The sequence below is a fragment of the Chroicocephalus ridibundus genome, chromosome 1, assembly GCF_963924245.1.
Source record: "Chroicocephalus ridibundus chromosome 1, bChrRid1.1, whole genome shotgun sequence".
Lineage (NCBI taxonomy): Eukaryota > Metazoa > Chordata > Aves > Charadriiformes > Laridae > Chroicocephalus > Chroicocephalus ridibundus.
In genome coordinates this window covers 147,190,865-147,212,229 of record NC_086284.1, presented here as the reverse complement: position 1 = coordinate 147,212,229, position 21,365 = coordinate 147,190,865, and the positions used below count along the sequence as shown (strand labels likewise).

The 21,365-nt window shown below is 46.2% G+C and overlaps 1 protein-coding gene across 1 annotated transcript in view; it reads left to right on the top strand.

Moving 5' to 3' along the window:
• Positions 1 to 9,136: 9,136 nt before the first annotated feature.
• Positions 9,137 to 21,365, top strand: part of ST8SIA1 (ST8 alpha-N-acetyl-neuraminide alpha-2,8-sialyltransferase 1) — a 129,511-nt gene continuing 117,282 nt past the window's right edge. The window contains exon 1 of the mRNA XM_063357760.1: positions 9,137 to 9,647. Coding sequence (XP_063213830.1) covers positions 9,409 to 9,647 — 239 coding nt within the window. The 5' untranslated portion in view covers positions 9,137 to 9,408. The remainder of the gene's footprint in view (positions 9,648 to 21,365) is intronic.

Below are 21,365 nucleotides of genomic sequence, written 5' to 3'. Positions count from 1 at the left end.
CAGGCTGAGTATTGCAGTCAGGGGAAAGGGCCCCTCTGTATTTGCTTGTGGAACAGATTTTATTTTCGAACACATATTATTTTCAAATATAATATTCAAACGCATTATTTTCAAACACTTTTCAGGGATATCAGGTCTGTTTGAATCTTTAAGTCTGCAAAAGACATCGTACTACGCAGAAGGGGATTTTGTTTATTTTAATAATTGGTTTCTGAATGACCAATATGCCATTGAATGTGCTAATGGTTTGGCATTCGGCCATTTTTTATATGCCTACCTATATTTTGGTCCTTCCAGTTCAGCAGAGATCATGTCAATGATGGCACAACTGCACTTGTCGTCTTGGTGCAAGGGGACACGTGAGCAGATGCCTGCTTAATGTCACGGCAAGGATTTTGTTCTTTGCTTCGGTTCTGGTGTACGGGCAACCGGCTGTTATCCTCTCCTCCAAGACACCAGTCTTTGTGCGACAATGCTAAAATACAAGTTAAACTGTTTGGTGTCACAATTCTAACAAAGTGAATAGGTAGGTTGAAAAGTATGTCATGTCTGAAAAAACAAAAAAAAAAGGCTTTGTTGATATTTATATTCCCAGCCAGCTTATGTTATCTATTAGACTCTGCACCACCATCTGGTCGAATTAATGACTTGTGAAACTTGCCTTCTAGATGGCAGACATCACAGTATGACATTTTGTAAGACAAAGTAATCCATCTCCTATGTTTCTTCTCAGGAGAGAAAACTCTTATTTCCTTGCCTTTCAAATGTTTTGCAGGACCGACCTCAAAAGAGAGTGATAGCGTGGCCCTTAAAATGTTTTTAAAGGGAATCACATTTGAATAAGTAACTTGAGAAAACTAAGCACGAGGAAGCTCCAGAACTGAAGATGTCTGTACCTCCAGAGCCCGCGTAACCTGGGTAGCGCTGGCAGGGCCACGTTATTAACTGGCAACTGTGCAAGAGCTGCGGTGGTCTGGGATGCCAAGTACAGGTGAAGTTCAGCAGAGGAACATGCAGGTTGCCCTAGCAATGGTTCCCAAGTCCGTGATTGATCGCTTGATCTTCCAGCGATGACGCTGATGTTCTTTTGGGGCAATTCTGCAGATCTCTGCGTGCGGCTGCCTTCCCTTGGAAACCTTGTTAAGTCGCAGGATACTTCTGTCCTCCTTCACTAGCGTTTTGTACTGTTACCCAGCACAGAAAATAAGACTTCATTTTTTTTCTAGTTTCATCTCTGTCCATTGACGGACAATCTCCATGCCAAGCTTTGTTCTTGCCTTCATCATATTTGAGGAGAAACAAATTTTCGCTGTTGTTTGCCCGTTAACCAGACCTTACATTGTCTGCCTGCCTGGGTCCCAACGAAGTGATGCTGCGTAATAATAACAACCATAATAATCTTGAAGCACTTAGCTAATATTAGCTGTCGGTGCACCCAAGAGTTCGAATTACAGCTGAATTTCTCTGTAATGTGTGTCCTACAGCACCGCGCTAGGCTTGAAGAAGTCTTTGTTACAGATCTATCTCGGTCATCAGCCAAATCTTTTCAGGTCTCTGTTTCCCTGTTAAATGGGGATAAGCCTTTCTTGTGGAAAAAAACCTGACTTCAGAGACCGACTTAAAAATGCTAGAGAGGTACTGGTTCTGGTTCCTGTGTATAAATGTTAGTGTATGTATATTGTTACTGTACATGAGTATGTTTCAATTAATGTATTTTGGAAAACTCTTCTGGGGCCAGCATGTAAATTTTGCCCTAAATAAATGGGCTATTGGAAGACTTAGCTCGGGGAAATCTGACATATGACCATAACTCAGCAATTTCTGCACGGTTTCTGCACCTGAAGTCTCATCTAGCCAGGCTGCTTCATTTCCCATCGCTAAAGCCTTGTCTCTTGCCCCGTTTTAAGTCAGGTTTCCATTTCTACCGTGCATGCTGGATCTGGTTTTACCCAGCCACACTTGGGGCCCAAGTGCTTGCCAGAGGAGGCCACAGACAGTGAAAGTGTCTGTGAGGCTTCCTCTTAGATGCTCATTTGTCTAGGCTTTGAGGGTTGCATCCATCTGTTCTGAAACTTCTCTTTAAACACGTTTCTTTGTTCCCCTTAGAGGTGGGCAAATGAACAGATCACATAGTCTAGACCTACTGCCAATTCTCAGCTAGTCTCGGAAGCAGAGGGGGACTTCTGATACCTCACAAATTCATGTTTCTCCTTAACGATAGCTAAGGATCATTTGTTACAAGAAGAAAAGATACAGCAACAACATCAACAAGCTTTTTCCTCTCCTCTGCTTTTCTTCCCTATACTTCAGCCTGGTACAGAGGGATTACGTCTTGCAAGACCAAATTTACGTCCCTCTCTATATCAGACACGACCTTCTCATGCACAGGCCTTCTTAAACAATGCTAAATTATGAATGGTGGCTTCCTGACAGCAACAGCTCGGATCGAAATTTCAGCAAATGTCAGACATGAGGTCAGAATCTGTCGGAGTCCCCAGGGAAAAGGAACTCGTCTAACAAGAGAAGTGCCTGCTTGCTCAAGAGATACGCTTGAAATCTGTGTGCTTGTGTATGTGCGTGTTCCTTTGTTACTTTTACATGCATTTCACTTCCATTTTAAATGGTGCATAATAAAACAGGACCCCTCCAGCCACAATATTTTTGGTGTGGATGTTCTAATATACGATACTAACCCAGCAGGTCCCTTACTGTTCTGAGTAGCCCTCCTCTTTGTGGGTACACCCCTGGACTTCAGCGCAGATTGCTCCCGTTAGTAAGGACAACTCACAGAGCCGCACAGGGGTTCAGGTTCATGGCAGCATGGAAGAATTCAGAGAGGCTGCCGTGAACCCATCCGTCTCCAGTAATGTATGTTCATGTGTGCACTGTAATTTTTGTGTTTTTTTTTTTTTTTCTCTACAGCTTCACAGCTATTCTTTGTAATTGATTTCTCAGTTTGGAGGAAGCGTGCTTTATAATCAGAGGTTCTTCTAGGCTCTGATGCTTTTTAGTAATAAATGCTGCAGTGATCTGGGCTGGAAGCAGATTTCTTGCCCTGTGTTCCAACAGGACAGACCTATTGGACCCAATTGTGCTGAAGGTCTAAACCCTTTAAAGACTGTAATAAGCTGGTTGTGATTTATGGATGCATCTGCTTCTATTGGATAGAACTATACCAGTTGTGTGAGCATCTGCGTTACGGGCGTGAGAGGATGATTTGGACGTGCACTGTGAATAGATACGTGCTGATTTTGAAAGGGAGGTTCTTGTACTGCATATGGCAGGAATTTCACCCAGAATTTCACTGTGCTTCCTTATCTTCGTTTTACCGGTGCTCCTGCCCATCCATGTCTTTCACAGGTACTTTTACATATACTAAAACATGCTAAATATGTATCCTGAAGCCAGTGCTGCGGAACAGAAGTCTGAGTTTTGTGGCTTTCCCAGAGATACTGTAATGATGTACAGCAGCGATGGCAAAGTTGTCAAAAATTCCCTGTGCTCCTCTGTTTTATGAGAAAAAATTTCTTTCCGTGCAAAACCAAGGAGCCAGGTGCCTGTGGCTAATGGCTTTATACACTCCATGTTGCTTACGCTTGCATGTTTTCACTCATTCTTGTTCCACCTTGTTACCAGCTAACATCACCAGTCGCATAAAAAAATATTTATTTGTAAAGTCCTTTCAACACTGCTCATAAGACAGGCTCTCTGTTTTAGAGAATGGACTGTGCCTTTGATCAGTAAGATCCTTTTTCCCATTTTATGCTCTTTCCTTGTGCCTTCTGACCCCTCTCTGCAGCTGAAAAGGTGACTGTAGATGTCGTCACAGTAATGATATTATTACAGCAGGACAGCTGAGGAACAAAAACACAGCAAAATTTGTAACAATTTTTCAAAGGCCAACTGATACAGCCAGGCAAAACAGATTAGCTTTTGGACACCACGCCTTTACAGGAATATGAATTTGACATTGCATTTGGTCATAGTTGTAATTCTCACCATCCAATAGGATTATATAAAACCGTCTCTCATACAAGGGGCTTAAAATGTTTCATCAGTGAGAATACATGTTTGTTGGTGGTTTTAACAGAGCTGCAAAGTAACTCCTGACAGGGAGAAGCATTATGGGAATTTGCCAACAGGTCTTTGCACGGGCAACTGCGCGTCCATTCATCAAGGCATTCACACCGTTTGTGTGTTATTCTAACGGCGTGAGATTCAGACGCCAGTTTTTCAAACTGTATCAATAGGAGGAAAGCAGAGAAATCAGCCTGTTCAAAGGTGACACTACACAAAAGCTGACCTGCAATAATATCTCAGGCAGGCGACGATTTCTGAACGTTTTGCTGTTGTACGTTTGGTCAAAACACATACCAAAGGAGCACCGAGTACTTACAGCAGTGGGGAATAAGGGCTGCCATTTGACACTAAATACCAATTGGGGTTGTTTTTTTTTTTCAGCTCCCTTCTCCCTTAGAAAACAAATCCACCCTTCACATAGACTCTACTAATGGAGCATGAAATACTTGCAGAACTGAGGGCGCAGCGTAAAGCAAAGTATTTCAGTCAGGCGGTAACTGAGTGCATTCGGAAGATAACGGTTTTACCTTGTAGGTATATGGCACGATAACGTTTTCATCAACTGGAAGGATGCTGTAGCTGGAAAGCTGATTCCAATGCAACTCCTCCGCTAAATTCTGCAGAGCGGAAAGTGAGCGGGATGCTGAAGCGGAGGGGGAAAGCCCTGGGTTTTTTTGGAAGTGAGAGGGCTCGAAAGGGAGCAAAGGCAAGGTACCAAGGGATGCGTGCAGGAGTACAAGATTGTCCACATGAAAGCAGGCAAAACCCTGGATTTTTGGAAGGATGCAGCTCTGATCTTCGTGTGCGTTTTAGGCTGGGGGTAAGGGAAAGAAGAGAAACTTTATAACGCTTAGAAAAGGTCTCCGCCCGGCTCTCCTGAGCCTTGGCTTCGAGCGGCGGAGCAGAGCATCAGCTCCTCCCGCAGGGGCACAGCGGGAACCGCAAAGTGGTTCCCTCTGTGAAGGAGAAAGCCTTTCTGTGGCTGCGGTGAACAAACAGGCGACAGAAAACACAGACCGAAGAGCAGAAAAAAAAGCAAAAAAAAAAAGACAGAAAACACAGACAGAAAGCGAGACCGGGAAAACCACAACACCGTGTTTTCTTTCTGATCACTCACGCTATTTCTTCTGAATGTCTAAAATGCACGTTGTATGCGTTCTCACTCATTGCTTTTCTCTGTGCTGCTTTTTAAGGCACCTCTCAATAACTCTTTTTTTTTTTTTTTTCCTGAAGTAGAACTTCATATGCACCATGCCCAGAACAGCCAGCCTTTCTGGCTGGGGAACTTACTTGGGACCAAAGTAATGGAGGTGAGCTTAAATCTCACCACTCAATTCTCACTAAAATGGAACGCAACAGAGAAGAATCATGCCTGAATTTCAATTTTCTGCTTCGATTTAAAGACACCGGTTGCTGATCACTACATCTCTACATCTTCTCAATGATTGCAAACCGCCACTGACATACTTAAGACTATTTCTTTGTAAGCAAGGTTCATGTTAGGCAGTTCATTCTTACCTTCTGTTTATTCTCCACCTGAAACCGTTATCCTCAGCAGAAAGCATCAGTGCGCTTCTCTTCAGGGATCGCTGACTGAGGGAAAGGACAGAAATTGATAACGCTGCCTAGAAACAGATTTGACAGTCGAGTAAAAGACCTGGCTTTGAGCTTGTCCTGGCGGATCTGTAATTGCCACCTGCACGAGGGCAGAATGGAGCCAGGCAGTTCTCCACGACATGCGAGCAGCAGCATAACAAGCTCTGCCTCCTCTCTGTCTTGATCCACCCAGCTCCTTGCGGGCGGCAGGCAGGACATGGCGATGGAGCTACCACTATGGCACTAGAGAGACCATGGACAGTTGTAAATTCAGGGGGCAGCCTGGGGTCTTCATGCTGAAATAGATCCAGAAAAAAAGGAGAGGAAAGGCTTAGGAATATTTTACAAATAAAAGATATCCCAAAATCTCATGTCTTAATGGGCAAGAACAAAAGCCCTTTATTAAAGAAATAACCCTTCCCTATGTTACTTTGGGAGGGATTACATTGCTGCAGAAATTAAAAAATAATTGTATCAGTTTTATTTCGACTTACTTCATTGCAAGCAGTTTGGACAGTGAAAGAATAACAGTCACTCCTACTTTTTCTTGTTCTTTTCCACTTTCTGGTTTCCCAAGCAACACCGAGCCTCTGGTTTGTCTCTCTTCTCAGCTAAAGGTGAGCAAAGAGGCAGAATTTAATTTGGGATACAGTTTTGCACAATTTTTTTTTTTTTTAATTTTTTTTATGAGTCTAGCTAACTACGTTTTGAATTAGTCTCCAGAGATGGAATGGTTCTGTTTGGTTTTAATTGAGGTGACCGAATAGGTTTTGGTTTATTTTACTGTTGGTAAATAGTTCCCTCACCAAAATGAAAATATTTATCCTGCCCGAAATATTTTTTTTTGGCCAGAAGTTAGCCAAAATGCCTTGCTCAATTTCTTTTCCCATTTTGTCCAGAGAAAACAGCTCTAATGGTCTAGACAGCTCTAGAATATCAGCTATGAATGAAAACAATATTTCTTATGCGATTACAAGTTTCTGGCATTTTTTTTATTCGTTAGACATCATCATGTTAATATTCTTTTTGTCAGTGTATATTTCTACACAGCAACGCACTGTGAAAAGTAGAATGTTTTTCCTCCTCTCAAGCACTGAAAGGGCGTGAAGATTTCCAAGCTTATATTTTACTGAGAACGAAGTAGTAGCTGTTTGGTATCTTTAGCTGAAAATGCTGTATAAAAAGCCAGTATTTATTCTTATTTTATTGCTACCTTATGGTCAGGACGTATTAAACTAACAGTCAAACTTTCTTCTTGCTTTCCTTCCCTCACCCAAAACTTGTTTCAAAGCTTCCTTCAATCCTTAGTCCGGGAGAAGTTCTGGACATCTGGAGAAAGAGCTGTGGAGTTTGGGTGGAGACATGAGTGCCAGAGTCATATATATTTAGCATGATCTCTATAATCCTCATTAGCATATGCAGGGCTCTGCAGTTTTATGTGCATTTTGCAGATAATGAAGCAAAGGCCACTTATCAGACATGACGGCCTGGAGAACAAGAGAACTAGCAAGCTCACCACACAAGTGGCAGAACTACCTTGTGTTCACGAGGCAGTCCTCCCACCACTTTTCAGGTGCCTGTTAGCTTTATCAGGCTAACACCAGGCCTGCATTATTTATCTCCCTGTGAATGCTTCAGGGATTCCACTGAAGACTTGGAGGGCCTTCTGCCTCTTACCTCTCATTATTTGTTTCAGGGAATTTACAGGCCATCTCTTACACCACTCAACCCTGAAAGTGCACAAAGTAGCCAAGCCTTTGTGTGCTCCTCAAAGTCCGGAAAGCAGCTGGCTGCTAACTCATACAAAACTCTTCCCAGGGTTATAGGATCATAGAATTGTCTAGGTTGGAAGGGACCTTTCAGACCATCAAGTCCAACCATCAGCCTAACACTGACAAAACCGTCACTAAACGATGTCACTAAGCACCATGTCTACCTGTCTTTTAAATACCTCCAGGGATGGTGATTCCACCACTTCCCCGGGCAGCCTGTTCCAATGTTTGATAACCCTTTTGGGGAAGAAATTTTTCCTAATCTCCAATTTAAACCTTCCCTAGTGCAACTTGAGGTCATTTCCTCTTGTCCTATCACCTGTTACTTGGGAGAAGAGGCCGACCCCCACCTCTCTACAACCTCCTTTCGGGTAGTTGTAGATGTGGGAGTCCCCAGCGTTTCTCAATGGGTCTGATAAGGTGTGCCTGGAAATGCTGAACACAAACCGATGGTACCAACCCAGGCTGAATTTGCCTTTACGCAATAGTCAGGAACCAGAGATTGGGCTCTGAAATTGGGGACTGTCTCTGAGATCCTCACTGCGAGAAGTTCAACATGTCTCCCTTGTTTCCGCTTACATGATGATTGCAGAGAGGTGCTTTCTACTGCTGGAGTCACTCTGTTGGCATGAAATGATCGCACTCTCTCTGATGATTTGGGAGGGCTGAGGACCATGCCTGTGGCACCCTCATCCTACGGGGAAGGCGGTGGGTTCCGGGTGGGAAGCCTGATCTGGGCATTGCCACAGGTGCGCAAGGCTCACGCTGCTGCTTCTTGGCTTGTGGGCGGCCTCTCTGCCCACTCTCCCATGCACGGGGCACCCCAGCGACAACTCCAGTCGATGCCCCATCAACTGCCCACCTCCCACCCGAGGGTATAATCCCAATCCCTGGCGTGTTTTCTTCAAAGACCCAACCACACCAGTGGGTACGTGACCTAGAGCTGCTGCTTTGACAACGGCGCTGCTGGCTGGAGCACGCTCTTCTTTTAAGCCTGCCGTACTCCACCCCCCCGCCCCAAGTTTGCTAAATTATCCAAAAAATAGCTTTATAGGATGCATTTTGATCAAGGCGGGCACGGCGATCCCGGCTCCCAGGCTCCTGACTTGAACCCGGGGCTGGCGGCGGGGACCAGCCGGGCGCGCAGCGCTCCCGCACGCCCCGCAGGGAGAGGCGGTGCGGGGACGGTGCGGGGACGGAGGGAGGGGGTCGGGGTCGCCGCCGCCCCCGGGCCGGGGGGACGGTGTCCGCCAGGGCGCGCTGGAGAGCAGCGCGGCCGCCGCCGGGGCCGGGGGCTGCCGGGGGAGAACGCCAGACACCGGGAGAGCGGGTGGGTGGGCGCCGGCTGGGGGGGGTGGGGTGGGGGCTGCCCGCAGCGGCGAGCCCGGAGCGGGATCTCCCGACCGACCTCCCTCCCTCCGCTCCGGCTCGGCCGGTGGCCGCGGGCCAAGCGGGGGGAGACCGGGGCGCGGAGCCCAGCCCCGCAGCAGCCGGCTCTCCGGCCGCCGTTCCCCTCCCTCCCTCCCTTCGCCGGCGGCGGGGGCCGGGGCACCCCGCGCCCCGGGGCGGGGTGGAAATTTACCGGGTCCGTCCGCAGCGCGGCGGCGGGCGAGGGGGAGCCAGCCAGCCAGCCAGCCAGCCAGCGAGCGAGGGGGCACGGCGGGAGGCGGAGGGAGGGAGGGCGGGGAGCGGCGGAGCATCGTCTGGCGGGGAAAGCGAGGGACCAAATGACTGTGAGGAAGGGCGGCAGCCGCCACCGCCGAGAGAGGAGCCAGCCGCGGCGCAGCGGCACCAGCCCCGGCAGGAGACCCGACGTCGGCGGGGCCCGGCTGCCCCCCGGCCGGCTGGGCGGCGATGGCGGCGGGCCGCGGGAGGCGGGCGGGCCGCCGGGTTTAGGGCGCGGGCGGCGGCGGGGCTGAGGCGGGCCCCCCGCCCGCCGGCGCCGCATGGCAGGGGCCTGATGCCGGAGCCCGGCCCGGCACCGCGGCGGCGCTGCGGGAGGAGGATGGCGGGGCTGGCGTGGAAGTGGCCGCGCACCCGCCTGCCCGTGGGGGCCAGCGCCCTGGGCGTCTTCGTCCTCTGCTGGCTCTACGTCTTCCCCGTCTACCGGCTGCCCGACGAGAAGGAGATCGTGCAGGGGGTGCTGCTGCAGCAGGGCAAGGCGTGGAGGAGGAACCAGACTGCGGTCGCCCTGTTCAGGTAGCGCCGTGCGCGGCCCAAGGGCAGCCGGGGACGGGCGGGCGGGGAGCCGGGGAACGGGCGGCCGGGGACGGGCGGACAGGCGGGGACGAGGAGCCGGGGACGGACGGACGGACGGACAGCCGGGGCCGGGCAGCTCAGCCGGGCGCCCTCCCCACCCCGCCAAGCCCCGAACTTTATTTTTTTTCCCCTGCCTGACCCTTTGTTGGTTTTTTGTTGGTCTTTTTTTGTTGTTTCTGTTTCTGTTTTTGTTTTTTTCCCCAGCGGGCGAGGGGCAGGCAGGGCCCCTCTTGCCCAGCAAAACTTTTTTGGGTGACTCTGTTTGCTGCGGGGAGGAGAAGGGGCTCGGCGTCGGGAATGGAGGCTTATTTTTCTTCGTAGGGAAATAAACCCATCTTGGATGCCTTTCCAAGGAGGTCTGAGGTTTCTGAGGCACGCCGCGTTGCCTTGCACAATAGGATGCTTCTGGCTTCCTGGCTGACAGCTGCACTAGCAGCCCCTCTGGCTGATAACAAAGCAAGGGGCTGGGGAGCCTGGCTTCGCTTAACGACTGTGGGTGCCCGCCTGCTGCCAGGGAAAAGCTGGGCTTGTAGGATCTCCCTGGGAAGCGCACGGGGAGGTCTGGGTGGATGTTCATTCGTGTCAGCATCTGTCAGCATCCTCGCTCCGAGGAATACTTTGGAAGCTCCGCGCTGGTCCTTGCCTCTCTGCAGTTTATTATAGAAACCACGTGAAAAGGCACCTTTTTTATCTTCTTTTCCTTTGATGCTGCTGGGTAATGGCGATAGTCCTCAGAGACCTTTTCACCTTCTCCAGCTGCACAGGAGAGGAGAAATGTTGCAGTCAGGGTGCCACATCTGGTAATGGTGGAGAACCAGGTCCCTGCAGTGGGGAGGTTTTTTGAATGACCCCTGGCTTAAAAGCATATGCAGTGGAGATTTGCATCCCCTCGAAAATTTCTCTCGTGCCTGGGTAAAATATAGACAGTTCAAAGAGAGGCCGATTTCCCTCTCTTTCCTGGAGAGAAGCTGGGTTTTCTCCCTATCCTCTTAAGTAGCACATGAAAGATCAGTGAGTGGTAATCAAACTGCCCACAAAAAGGCCTTTTTTTTCTGGAGTAAATGCAAATTCCAAGGGACTTCTTTCCTTTTTTTTTTTTTTAAAGTAGCGTACAGCTTTATTTGATGTTCTTCAATATTTTTGAATGCAACTCAACTTGTGTTTGTCGTGAACTGGAGCCGGCATGGGATTGCTTAATATCTTGTCTGCTGGGATAACAGAAACTTTACAGTTCTTCATTTCCTTTAATCACTGAAGCTTGCAGGAAGTAGAAGCAACGAGAGGTGATAAGCGAACATGTGTTAAAATCATCTCATTGGGTAGGCCTGGAAGAAGTCCTCCCTTTAATACAGAGCTAGCAATAAGGTACAGATGTAAGGTACTTTTCCTAAAACACTTAACTAACACTAGAAACTACGTTGATCTTCTCGGATACTAAATCATCTTAATCCTCTTGTGCCACAGATTCCCACTTTTTGGGGGTCGATGAATCCGGATTTTTAAAAAATTACCCTGATAGGTGATGTAGGGAAGCATTTGATGCATTATTTTTCACGTTTGTAAACAAAGTGTTGCTTGAAGATGGATAATGCTGCAGCAGCTTCAGTTTAAAAAACAGTTTTTAGACCGTTTCCACCACATGGTTTAGTAACAAAAAAACTGTGTAGCTCATCAACTATTCTACTTGCCCATATGTTTTTCCACTCCCTAAGCATAGTGATTATCTCAGAGATGCTATTGAAGAGAGTCTCTTGCAATAAAAGGAGCTATTGTTTCTTGTCTGTGTCTCTTGATGAGTCGGTGCAGCGCTAAATACAATGAGCTTTAAATCAGTCTGCTTCAAAACGTGAAGTTTTTAAGCGGAAATGTACACTGCAGATACGTAGTGAGCATACCATAATAGTCAAATAATTGTGACGTAGAACTCCGTTTTTGCTGCGTACATTTGCTTCTCTTCGTGTTGGTAGAAGATTATGAAATTGAAGTCTGTGTCAGGTAAGCTGCTGTATATTGTGAGGTGATTAACAGAAACAACGTCCCGCTCTTTGCCACAGTCCTGCCGTCTGTATGCAAGAGCGCTGTAAAAGCTCCAAGTTTCAGTGCCTACCGCTCATGAGTGCGGGTCTCTCTTTTAATTGGGAAGGAGGCATCACAGAAATCCTGCGTGTGGACTTCGAAGTAACACAGCTTTCCATAATAGCCTAATATTAAGTGAGTTTTAATGTATTATTAATATATTGTTCTTTAAGAACGACGTTAATCGCCAGTCTCCCTAGCCCTCCTGCCACATCCTGGTTGCCAGACGGTTTTGGTTTTACTCAGTTTTGATGAATAAATTTATATTTATCTGTGCTAAAAATCTATTTGAGAAAACGCAAGCTTTCAAATTACTGCTTGGTATAATATGGTGGCATTTGTAGTACTGTAGAGGTGTTTGAATAACCAAGTCCTTGCTATGCAGAGAAAACATCTGATGGTTTTATATCTTTCTCCTCCTATAAACTCACTGGACTGCCTATTGTTGAAGTAGATTATTGTCCCTGGAGTAATTAACTTGATCAAAATATACTTTTCAAACCTCAGAAGTGCTGTTTCCCTCTTTGCCTTCTGTACCTGGATCAAAGACAACTTAAGTTCAGTAAGTAACAAAAATGTCTGGGGTGATTTGGGTTGAACCCTGGCAGCCGAGTGCCAGTAACTCCTGAATCTCCGCTGCTCCTTCCTCCTCCTCTCTGTACAGCCAGAAAAATCCTGTGAAGATCTGACTCGGGTAAACTTTTGCTTATGCAAGAACCCAGGGTGTCCTGGAGCTTGTGGGGTGGTTTACATGAGGGTTTTGTGTTTGAATATGGATTTGCAGAATCGGTTTTCAAATATAAGAATCCTTGTAAATAGCCACGGGTTGCTGCTTTTGGGTTGTGGGTTGCCTTACTGCAGCTGTGAGTAAGGACAGTTTGTGGGAGTAACAAAATGAGGAGGATCAAGCCTTCGACTCCGGTGTGAGTCCGTGTTTAAAGCCTGCTCTCAGCCTTGACTCTCCATATCCGGCTTCCCTGAGTAATCCTGGCATGGGGAGTGCGCTGAGCCCCGCTGCCAGCAGCGTAGTGGGTGTCTCTGCAAGAGATGCCTGGGTTGTTGGATGGAAGGACAGATGCTGAAAATCCCGAAGATACAATTGAGATTACTAAAAGAGCTCTTAGTCCAAATCCTTTCCTCAGTTGAACAGACTGTTTAAAGTCCCCAAATTCTGGGCATTCGGAGTTGAGCGCAGCCTACCAGCAAGCTATCGCTATTAGCATCCTTTAAATTTCAAGACACTAGTGGCTGAGGGCAGTCAAACTCTCTGCTGTGGAAACATCTCTCTGACAAATGCTGAATAGTAGTCTGTCAGTCAGATGGTAAACTGCTTGATCTCGAACTACAAAGTGGTCAGAATAGGAGTGAGACTGTCATTAGAGTCACTAATGGCTAACGTATCTAATTTACCTACGGTATAATGGCTTGTCATCCTCTGAGGTGGTTAATGTTATTGCGCCCTAATTGTTCTTACAGATTGGATTGCGTAGGGTTTTTTTAAGGGCCTAGTGCTGCTTAAATTATTTAGGCAAAAAATGCTGTTAATTGCTCTTTGTTATTAGTCAAGTAAATGACGTACAATAACACCTTTAGGATGATTTTATTTAATATGATTGCAGTTGATTAAAGGCAGACCTGGATCTTTTCATCCACTTTACAAGCTCCATACAACCACAAATCCCAAGCGCTGTGTGTTTATCTGGCGCTTCCGCTTGTTTCCCGGGGTGGATCTCCCCTGGGGAGTGAGTACACCTGTGGGGGGCAGTGGGCTTTTGTCTGTCAGGACTCCCACCAAAAGGGTTCGATGGCGATCAGTGACTTAGGTTAGAGGTTCTTCAGAAAGAGATGGGACAATCTCATCTGCAAGGCAACCGAAAGGCTACCCTGGAGATTCAGATTGTCTTCTTGCTTCTGCTGCATCAGTTTTGTGTGATGTTGAAAGGTCACCCAGGGTTTATTTTGGGGGTGGCTTGGTTGAACTGGTGGCAGATGTCTCCTGTGAACTTGCTGTTTGTGACCTGCCTCCAGTCCAAAGTATCTGCTACAACTGGGTCTCTGCTCCCCAATGCTGTCCCCTCCGTCCCTAGAGCCAAAGCAGCCGTGCTTATCTTGGCAGGTGGCTTCCCCACTCCTTTTTCGTCAGGTTTGACCTCTTGTCCAGGGACAGAGAAGATACTAGCCTGAAATCACACAACAGGGTCAGCGGCTGAACGGGACAGAATACCCGGACATGGTGAACTCTGGTGCTTGAAGTGTGGATGTGGACAGACTGTGTGAAGCCTCTTCTACTGTTAGCTTTCCCATGCCTTGCAAAAATAATGCTCTGTCGCCGCTACGCGCCGTGCAGGAGGGGGTCTTCCCATGTAACCTTCTCTGCCAGCCGCTCTCTGCCAGCTGTTAAAAGTCTGTACCTAGAATGCAATCACAACAGGCGCTGAAGAACATCCCCTTGTGCAAATCATGTTTCATTCTAGATTGTATTAACACAGAACTAGAATTTCAGGTCATTTCCCCATCTGCATAAGACAAATGCCATTGCCAAGTCAGCGAGAGTTTTTAGTCCAGGTGGCTTTTTTTCCTTCTCTTTTGATGTGAGCTTTGCAAATTACATGGGTGTTGCAATGCTTACTGGGGTATTTCAAGGCAAATCTCAGATGAAATGTCATGTTGTCCAGGTTGATGAGATAAGAGTTTTGCCCTGCTTAAACAGCTTTATCAAATACTGAACTATTCCTGCTTCTTTCACTGAGGCATGTGAAGAGTGGAGTTAGGATTAGAGCTGGGAGATGCTGGATTAGATTAGTTCTTCCTACGTGGCCCATGAAGCCCTGCTCTGAAACCATCAGATATGCTCAAATATTGTGCGTTGTCAGTGGCCAGATCCAGCTCATTTTGCTCTCCTGAGTAGATGTCACTACTGCCCGGCTGTGTTTTAAACTCAGTTTTTAACATTTCAAATGACTTTTTTTCGGTTGTATTTGCTGAATTGGTGATGATTGGGTATTTGTAATTTGTAGTTTCTTGGTGTCTCCAGCTGAGATGGGAAGTTGTTTTGGTGAAGAGGTACAATTTGAAGAGCAGGTTAAAAGTGAGAGGAAAGAAATGTTCGTATTCTATTTTATTATTTGGAGGCTGTGATGAAGAAAGCAAGCCATAGAGAGATCTGGCTCCATATCTTCGAGGTCTCTAGGTGTCTTTGGATACCTAAATTGCATGAAAACAGTGAGAATTATCTGAGTTAGCTCATGGCTTCTTTGCAGATGAGAGCTGTGGCGGCAAGATAGGAATTGACTTAAATTCCTGAGTTCCAGCTCATGGTATCCTCCTTCCTTGCCCCTAAGTAGTGTTTTCTTACAGGCTTTGATTCCATCTCCCTCACGAAACAGACAGTCGAGAGCCCTGTTTCTAGTATCTGCTCTTGCAAAGTTTTGGATTGCTGCTTTACTTTGAATTTGTAAAAACTCCAGTGCTGCCAGCACTTACAGTAGGGTGTAGCCAACTCCCTGAGGCTCTTTTCCTGTTAACCGGGAGCATCCAAAGGCCCAGAGCCAGCCACTGGGGAACAGGAGGAACATAGACTTTACTGGAATTTAGGTTACCCAACTAGGGCCCCGAAAGTCTGGTATGTACATACGCAGGCACTGCTGGATGTACGTATTTTCACATCTGTGCTTTCCTTTTTTCTGCCTTAAAGTGGATGGAGTGGGCACTGAATCATCCATACAACATAGTAACTGGTGATTTATTCCTCTACTCGTAATTTTCATCTTCAGAGCAGCCAAGAGTGTTGCTCCCATTCGATGCGTGTTCAGTAATATATATAAAAAGACCTATTTTTGAGGCCAGTTCCTACTAGGTAAATGCATGGAAAATGAATTGTCTTTCCTCCTTTAGAATTTATCCTCTCCCAGTGAGGATGAACCCCACTGAACTGAGGAGGCTGTTTGGACTGCAGTCTTCTGTTGTTCCAGTTTTCTAAGAACTAAAAAATACTTAACTTTAAATCTGTGTATATATATTGATCTTTTTCTGTATGCTGCATGTAGTTCCCAAAATGCAAGAAAATTGCCCCTAATGTTAAATAATTTTAACATAGCTGCATGCAGTTAAATTAATACTGAAGGACATTAATTAATCCATATTATGTAGTATTTGCAAGCCTCAGTGGAGATTCAGGTGTTGTCGCGACACAATTTTTACATATAGAAGACCAGAGACAATTTTTCTCCCAGGTCTTGGAATCTAAACTGATCAGATAAACAGAGGGTGGGATGGGACATGGCACCGATGAGTCACTTAACCCTGGCAAAGTCTTTGTAAAGTAATTATTGCGGAAGCTCTGAGCTTCATGAAGGAGCTATGCCTGTTGCCTTGACCTTAGCGGTATTTCAAATTTTTAGCAAGGTGAATTATGCTGTGGAGAACAACATCCTGGCTTTAACCAGGATTCTGGAGGGCACTTTCCCACTGCTCCGTTTGGGGAAAAAAAAGAAGGCTGTGAAACTAGATTGTTATAAAACATTTTCTGGCCAGCAGGGTGGTGGGGTTTTTTGTTGTTGCATTAAATCAACAGATTGAATTATTTCAACTTCTCCTGTTCCATCTGCCTTGAAAATGCCCTCCTGTATTTCTTGGTTTAAAGATTCTCTTTTCAAATGGAGATGTGGCTACAATGAGGCTACAATGCTAGAAATAGCTGAATAGAAATGGTTAACTTATTTTGTCTTCCATGTTTGCTGTAAGCATCATGTAATTTCCTGAACAACCATTTTGTTTATCTTTTTTTTTTCTTTTTTCTTTTTTCCCCCATCTCTGTTTCTTCTTCAGTCTATTCCCATTCTTAAGCTGCTTGACGTCCTCCTCAGCTTTCAAGGGATGCCCAGACTCTTTAGATGGCTCCTTTTATGATTATCCAATCAGCATCCATAGCTGTGACGTAAAGAACTCTTGTGAAACTATATACTCCTTTATCTCCCTCCCCTACTGAGTTGCCAGTCACCTTCTTCAGAGCCCTGCAGCTCCTACTGATGCTTGGGGCATCTGTCGTTTTCCATCCTTGACATGCCAGTAGTCGGCTATCAGGATTCCCAGGTAAACCGCAGGCTTTGGCTTAATGTAGTAGCAAGATAAAGTCTCTACTTATCAGGCCTCCTCTGCTCTGAGGATGCACAGCCAGCTTTAATTTAAAAGCTGCTGTGTAGCTCGCCTATATTTTAAGGAGTGCTAGGAAAACAGATCATCTGTCTTGCATGCTTTCCTGTGGGAAAACTTGCTCTCCCTATTTCTGGAATGCCTGGAGTGGCCGTTGCTGTAATAGAGGAGTAACGGCTTTGTATTTCCTGTCAAAGATGAAAGACAAACAAACAAAACGTTCCCCCCCACCCCGGAAAAAATTTTAATGTTTTCCTATGATGTACTCTGTCTTGGCCAAATGTCAGCTCTGGTAATGCTATTTTATTTACTGCAATGTTTGGCGTTTCTACTATATCCAGTGTTCCACTCGCGCTGTCAGTCCCGCGGTACAGTATGTCCCAGCGCAGGGCGATGAAGTATCTACGGCTCTAGGTAGTACTCAGAAGTACCACAAGAGTTGAGAACCAGCCCAAAAAGCACTCAAATATGCAACGAGGGGGTGATGCCGAATCCAAGGCTCACTGATGCCTGCCTCCCTCAGGGAGAGTCGATAAGACTTAGGCTTGATGGCAAGTGGAATGGAGACTCTCAAGTTACTCAGCTATGTTTGAATCTTTTTACTTTTGACTGTCGGGGAGACTTGATTCTGGTTCCCCAGTTACTTTTATACAGCGAAAAGGAAATAAAGTTTTAAAGGAAGTTAAGAAAATGGTGTCTCCATGCCATGGTTATCTTTTGTAACTGAGCTTCAGCTCTAGATCACCACTGAAGTCAGTAGGGAGTCCTGTGGATAATTACCAGTCTGTACAGAAACTACCATTTATGCTGTGCCATAAGCCTGTAGAGAGACATTCCACGCTCTGAAGTACGTTCAGTCCAAGAATGCGTGTAGTGAGATTTACACCAGCTATGCAGATGAGGAAGTTTGATTAAGGGACTGGGTTTTCCCTCTGTTAGTACAATTTTTAATGCGAAGAAATACCTGGGCTATTTGCTAGTGGCAGGCCACCTGAATATTCACTGGAAGAACGATCAAAATACTTGTGCTGAGGGTTTGGTGGGTACTGGTCCTTCTGCTACTGGTACATAGAGGTACCAGCTTACTACCTGTAAAGTGCCTAATGCTTTTGTGTAAATTTTTGTGTTCTTTCCGTGGCTTCCACTGGAGCATTCATCTTTTTAAAAGGGAATAGAATAGGTCTTTATTCCATATATAGTTTTTGCTTGAGAAATGAATCCCTGTTCCTGAATTTAAACTCACAGTTTTACTTTGTTTTCCCTGATGAGTTGCAATGTTAGCAATGCTTGCATGGTCTTCTTTTTTCTAAATGTCAATAAACTTATTTACTGATGGGTAAATACTTTAATTATGTTTCACTCTTACATTTGTCACAAGTCCGTACCAGTATTTAAATGTTGGTATCTTACCATTTGTAATAGGTTGTACACTTTGCCTGGCTCAGTATTTAAAAGCACGCATGTGGAGTCAGATGCGTGCCTTTGTTGGGAAAAACACAGGAAAGGATTAACCAGAGCCCAAGATTAATAAAGAAGCCAAAGAATGAATCTTCAGCTAATGACGAAATTCTCTACTTTCGACCACACTTTTTATTCTCTGGGCTAAGTGACTGCTTGCTTTAACCATTGTCCTTCTCCTTTAGCTGTTCTTTGTTCCCTGTTCTTTCCATTTGTCTTAGTCAAAGTCCCATCTGGGGAGAAAAAACACATCCATTGTAGAGTTTGTGTGCTGTTTGCTGCCATTGCCCGGCTCAGCTGCCTGGTACGTGCATTTTCCTCCCCCCCCGAGATGTGTCTAGAGCGTTCAGTCATCTCTCTCACTTACTGAGCAACGCTGCCGGTCAGCAGCGCACCCCCCAGCTTCATACTGCCACGTTGCATTTGCTGGCAGCCCCCAAGCAGCGGCGTTCCCTAATGCCTCCTGTGGTGCCTCACGTGGCGTTGTGCTTCGGGCCCTACAGCATTGCCCTGTGTCTCGGACCCACTCACCCCACAGCACAGGGGTGTTTCGGTCCCCTACACACATGGCCGCACCTCCGTGTCATCCTCAGGTGCTCCTCAAGACTCCTGCTGCAGCTGTAGGAGCCGGAGAGTGAAATGGTTTTTGGCGAGTAGCAGCTTGTAGCACAGTGAGAGCTGCTTGTGTGGAATGGGGCGAAATTAGGACATGGAGAAAGGCAAGGAGGCAGAGAAGAGAAAGGAGGTATGAGGCTAGTTGGGGAGTTGGGCGTGAGTATTTATTACCTTTTTTTTCTTGAAGCATCTTTTCAGTTGGCCTTCGTGTTCTCTCATGGTGAACCTGACCCAGGGGAGCCATCGACTTTGTTCAGTCTCTGGGTTGTGTGAAAGCTTGGTAGGAGCAAGAAAGCTGGGAGCCTCAAGAAGGGTGGGAGCTGCAAGATCTGCGGGCTCTGTCACTGGACTGCAGCAGTGAGGGCTGCAGTAGACATCCCTAAGTAGTTGGAAGTGTAATGTTTAGGTTGTAACCTGTAGATTACCCTTGCTTGTTTATGGGTAATTTTACTGTCCATCCACTCCAGCGACATTAGGTTCTTATTTGTCTGAGCAAGGTTCAGACTCTTTGCAGTCTCCCACGTTGTGCCATTTACTACTTAATGGCAATGTAAAAGGCATGAGAATACTTCCGTATAGAGTATGGCCATAATATGGGATAGAAAGGTAATGCAATATTCATGAAGCAATAGCGGAGGAGTGCTGTTGGATCAGACAAGAATGGGAATGATGGGGAGAGGTCTCTTACTGCAGCTTGCTCGGAGATAGATTGTAGCAGTGCTCGTGCAGCGGCGTGCAGGGCTCCCCTTGCCTTTCCTGGCCTCCCTCAGATTGCTGCTCTAGGAGGGCAAATAGTGACACAGCAACTTCTGCAATTGCCGACCCCGAAAACAAGTGAAGAGGGAGCAGGCGCAAAGGGCTGTGAAGCTGGGAAAGTGTTGGCTTGTTTCTTCCCGCAGCGCTTAAGCCCAGGAACGGATAAGAGCAGTGCAGTGAGATCAGTGAGGTGGGGGGCAGGTCCGAAGCTCGGAGGATGCTTCTGTGTCATGTTTATGTAGGATTCTTTGCGATGCGTGCTACTGCCTGACATGGGTTAAGGCTTTCCAAATGTTTACGGGGAGTGGGGAGTCTAGGGCAGTACGTATATATATGTTTGATGGATATCACGAGGATAGTAATTTCTGAAATATGTGAGTGAACTACCAAGATGCCTGAAGTTCACGCTAATGCTTGAATAAGCCTGTGTGGGCATATATAGAGCTAAAGAGCTTGCATCAGTGGAAAGCTGTGTGTTTCTGTGGGATCCAGATGTTTCTGCAGAGCAACGACATTTCCAGAAAAGTCAGAACAAAGAAAGTTTTAAAAGGGAGGTGAACAAGTAAGGAGAATCTTCGATGAAAGTAAGTAGTGTCTTGGGCAGGAAAAAGAGGGGAAAAATGCTTTTCTAGCAAGGAGGGAAAAAAACTGCTGTGGAAGGGCCTGTGAAGTGCACAGAAAGATCATGGGCCGTGCTGGAGCAGTTGATTGCAACCCAGTTTGAGTGGAAAATAACTTTGAAAGAAATACGTTCTGGATTTAATTTTTATTTGCTTTTTACTAGACGTCTGTAATTTTTATGGTATTAAGAAATACGGGATGAGAAACTGTCTGCAGATGCCTGTCCTGCACTTCTGAAGAGTTATCTGTAAACCAGATAGCTCTCCTGTAAGTTCTCAGAAAGCTTATACTTCAGCCACAGCTATTCCTTGGTTCTTGGAGAGGAGTTTAAAATTTACCACCGTGAGGGTCTTAATTTAGGAGTATTAGGAGACCTATTGCCAAGGGCCATGACCCCTCTGACTGTTTTCAAGCTCCGGAGCTCCGAGGCTCAGCAGTCCTGGGGATGTCCGCTTGAGAAGTTTCACCTGGCTTGGCGATGGTTACTCCTCTCCCCGAGCAAAGCAGGAACAGATGCTGAGCTATGTACGCTTGCAGTTAGGGGCAGTTAACGTAACTTGGGGAATGCTACAGAGTCTGCTGTTGCCCACCCTTGTGATAGTCGTGCCAGCTCCTGCAATCAGGTGAAAGTGTGGTAGCCTTGATTTCGTGGAATAAAAAAGAAGAAGGAATTTTTTTAGTCCTCATAGCTAAAGTAAAGGGCTTGAAAACATGAATGGCGGCCCAAAAGGCAAATAAAGCTCCATTGTGGGTTGTTGTTTTTCAGATGCCTAATTTCTGTGCCTTAATCATAATTTTGGGGGCCTGACTCCTGATTTTTAAATGCTAGGGATTGCTATAGTGAGAATTATATATCAGCCTATAATTAGATGCATTTTTTTTTTTAAGGAAGGAAACTGCAACAGTGAAGGGAATAGGAGAAACAAAACCAATCTGGGCATTCATTTGTAGGTCATACTATTAATTGAACATTTTGTCTTG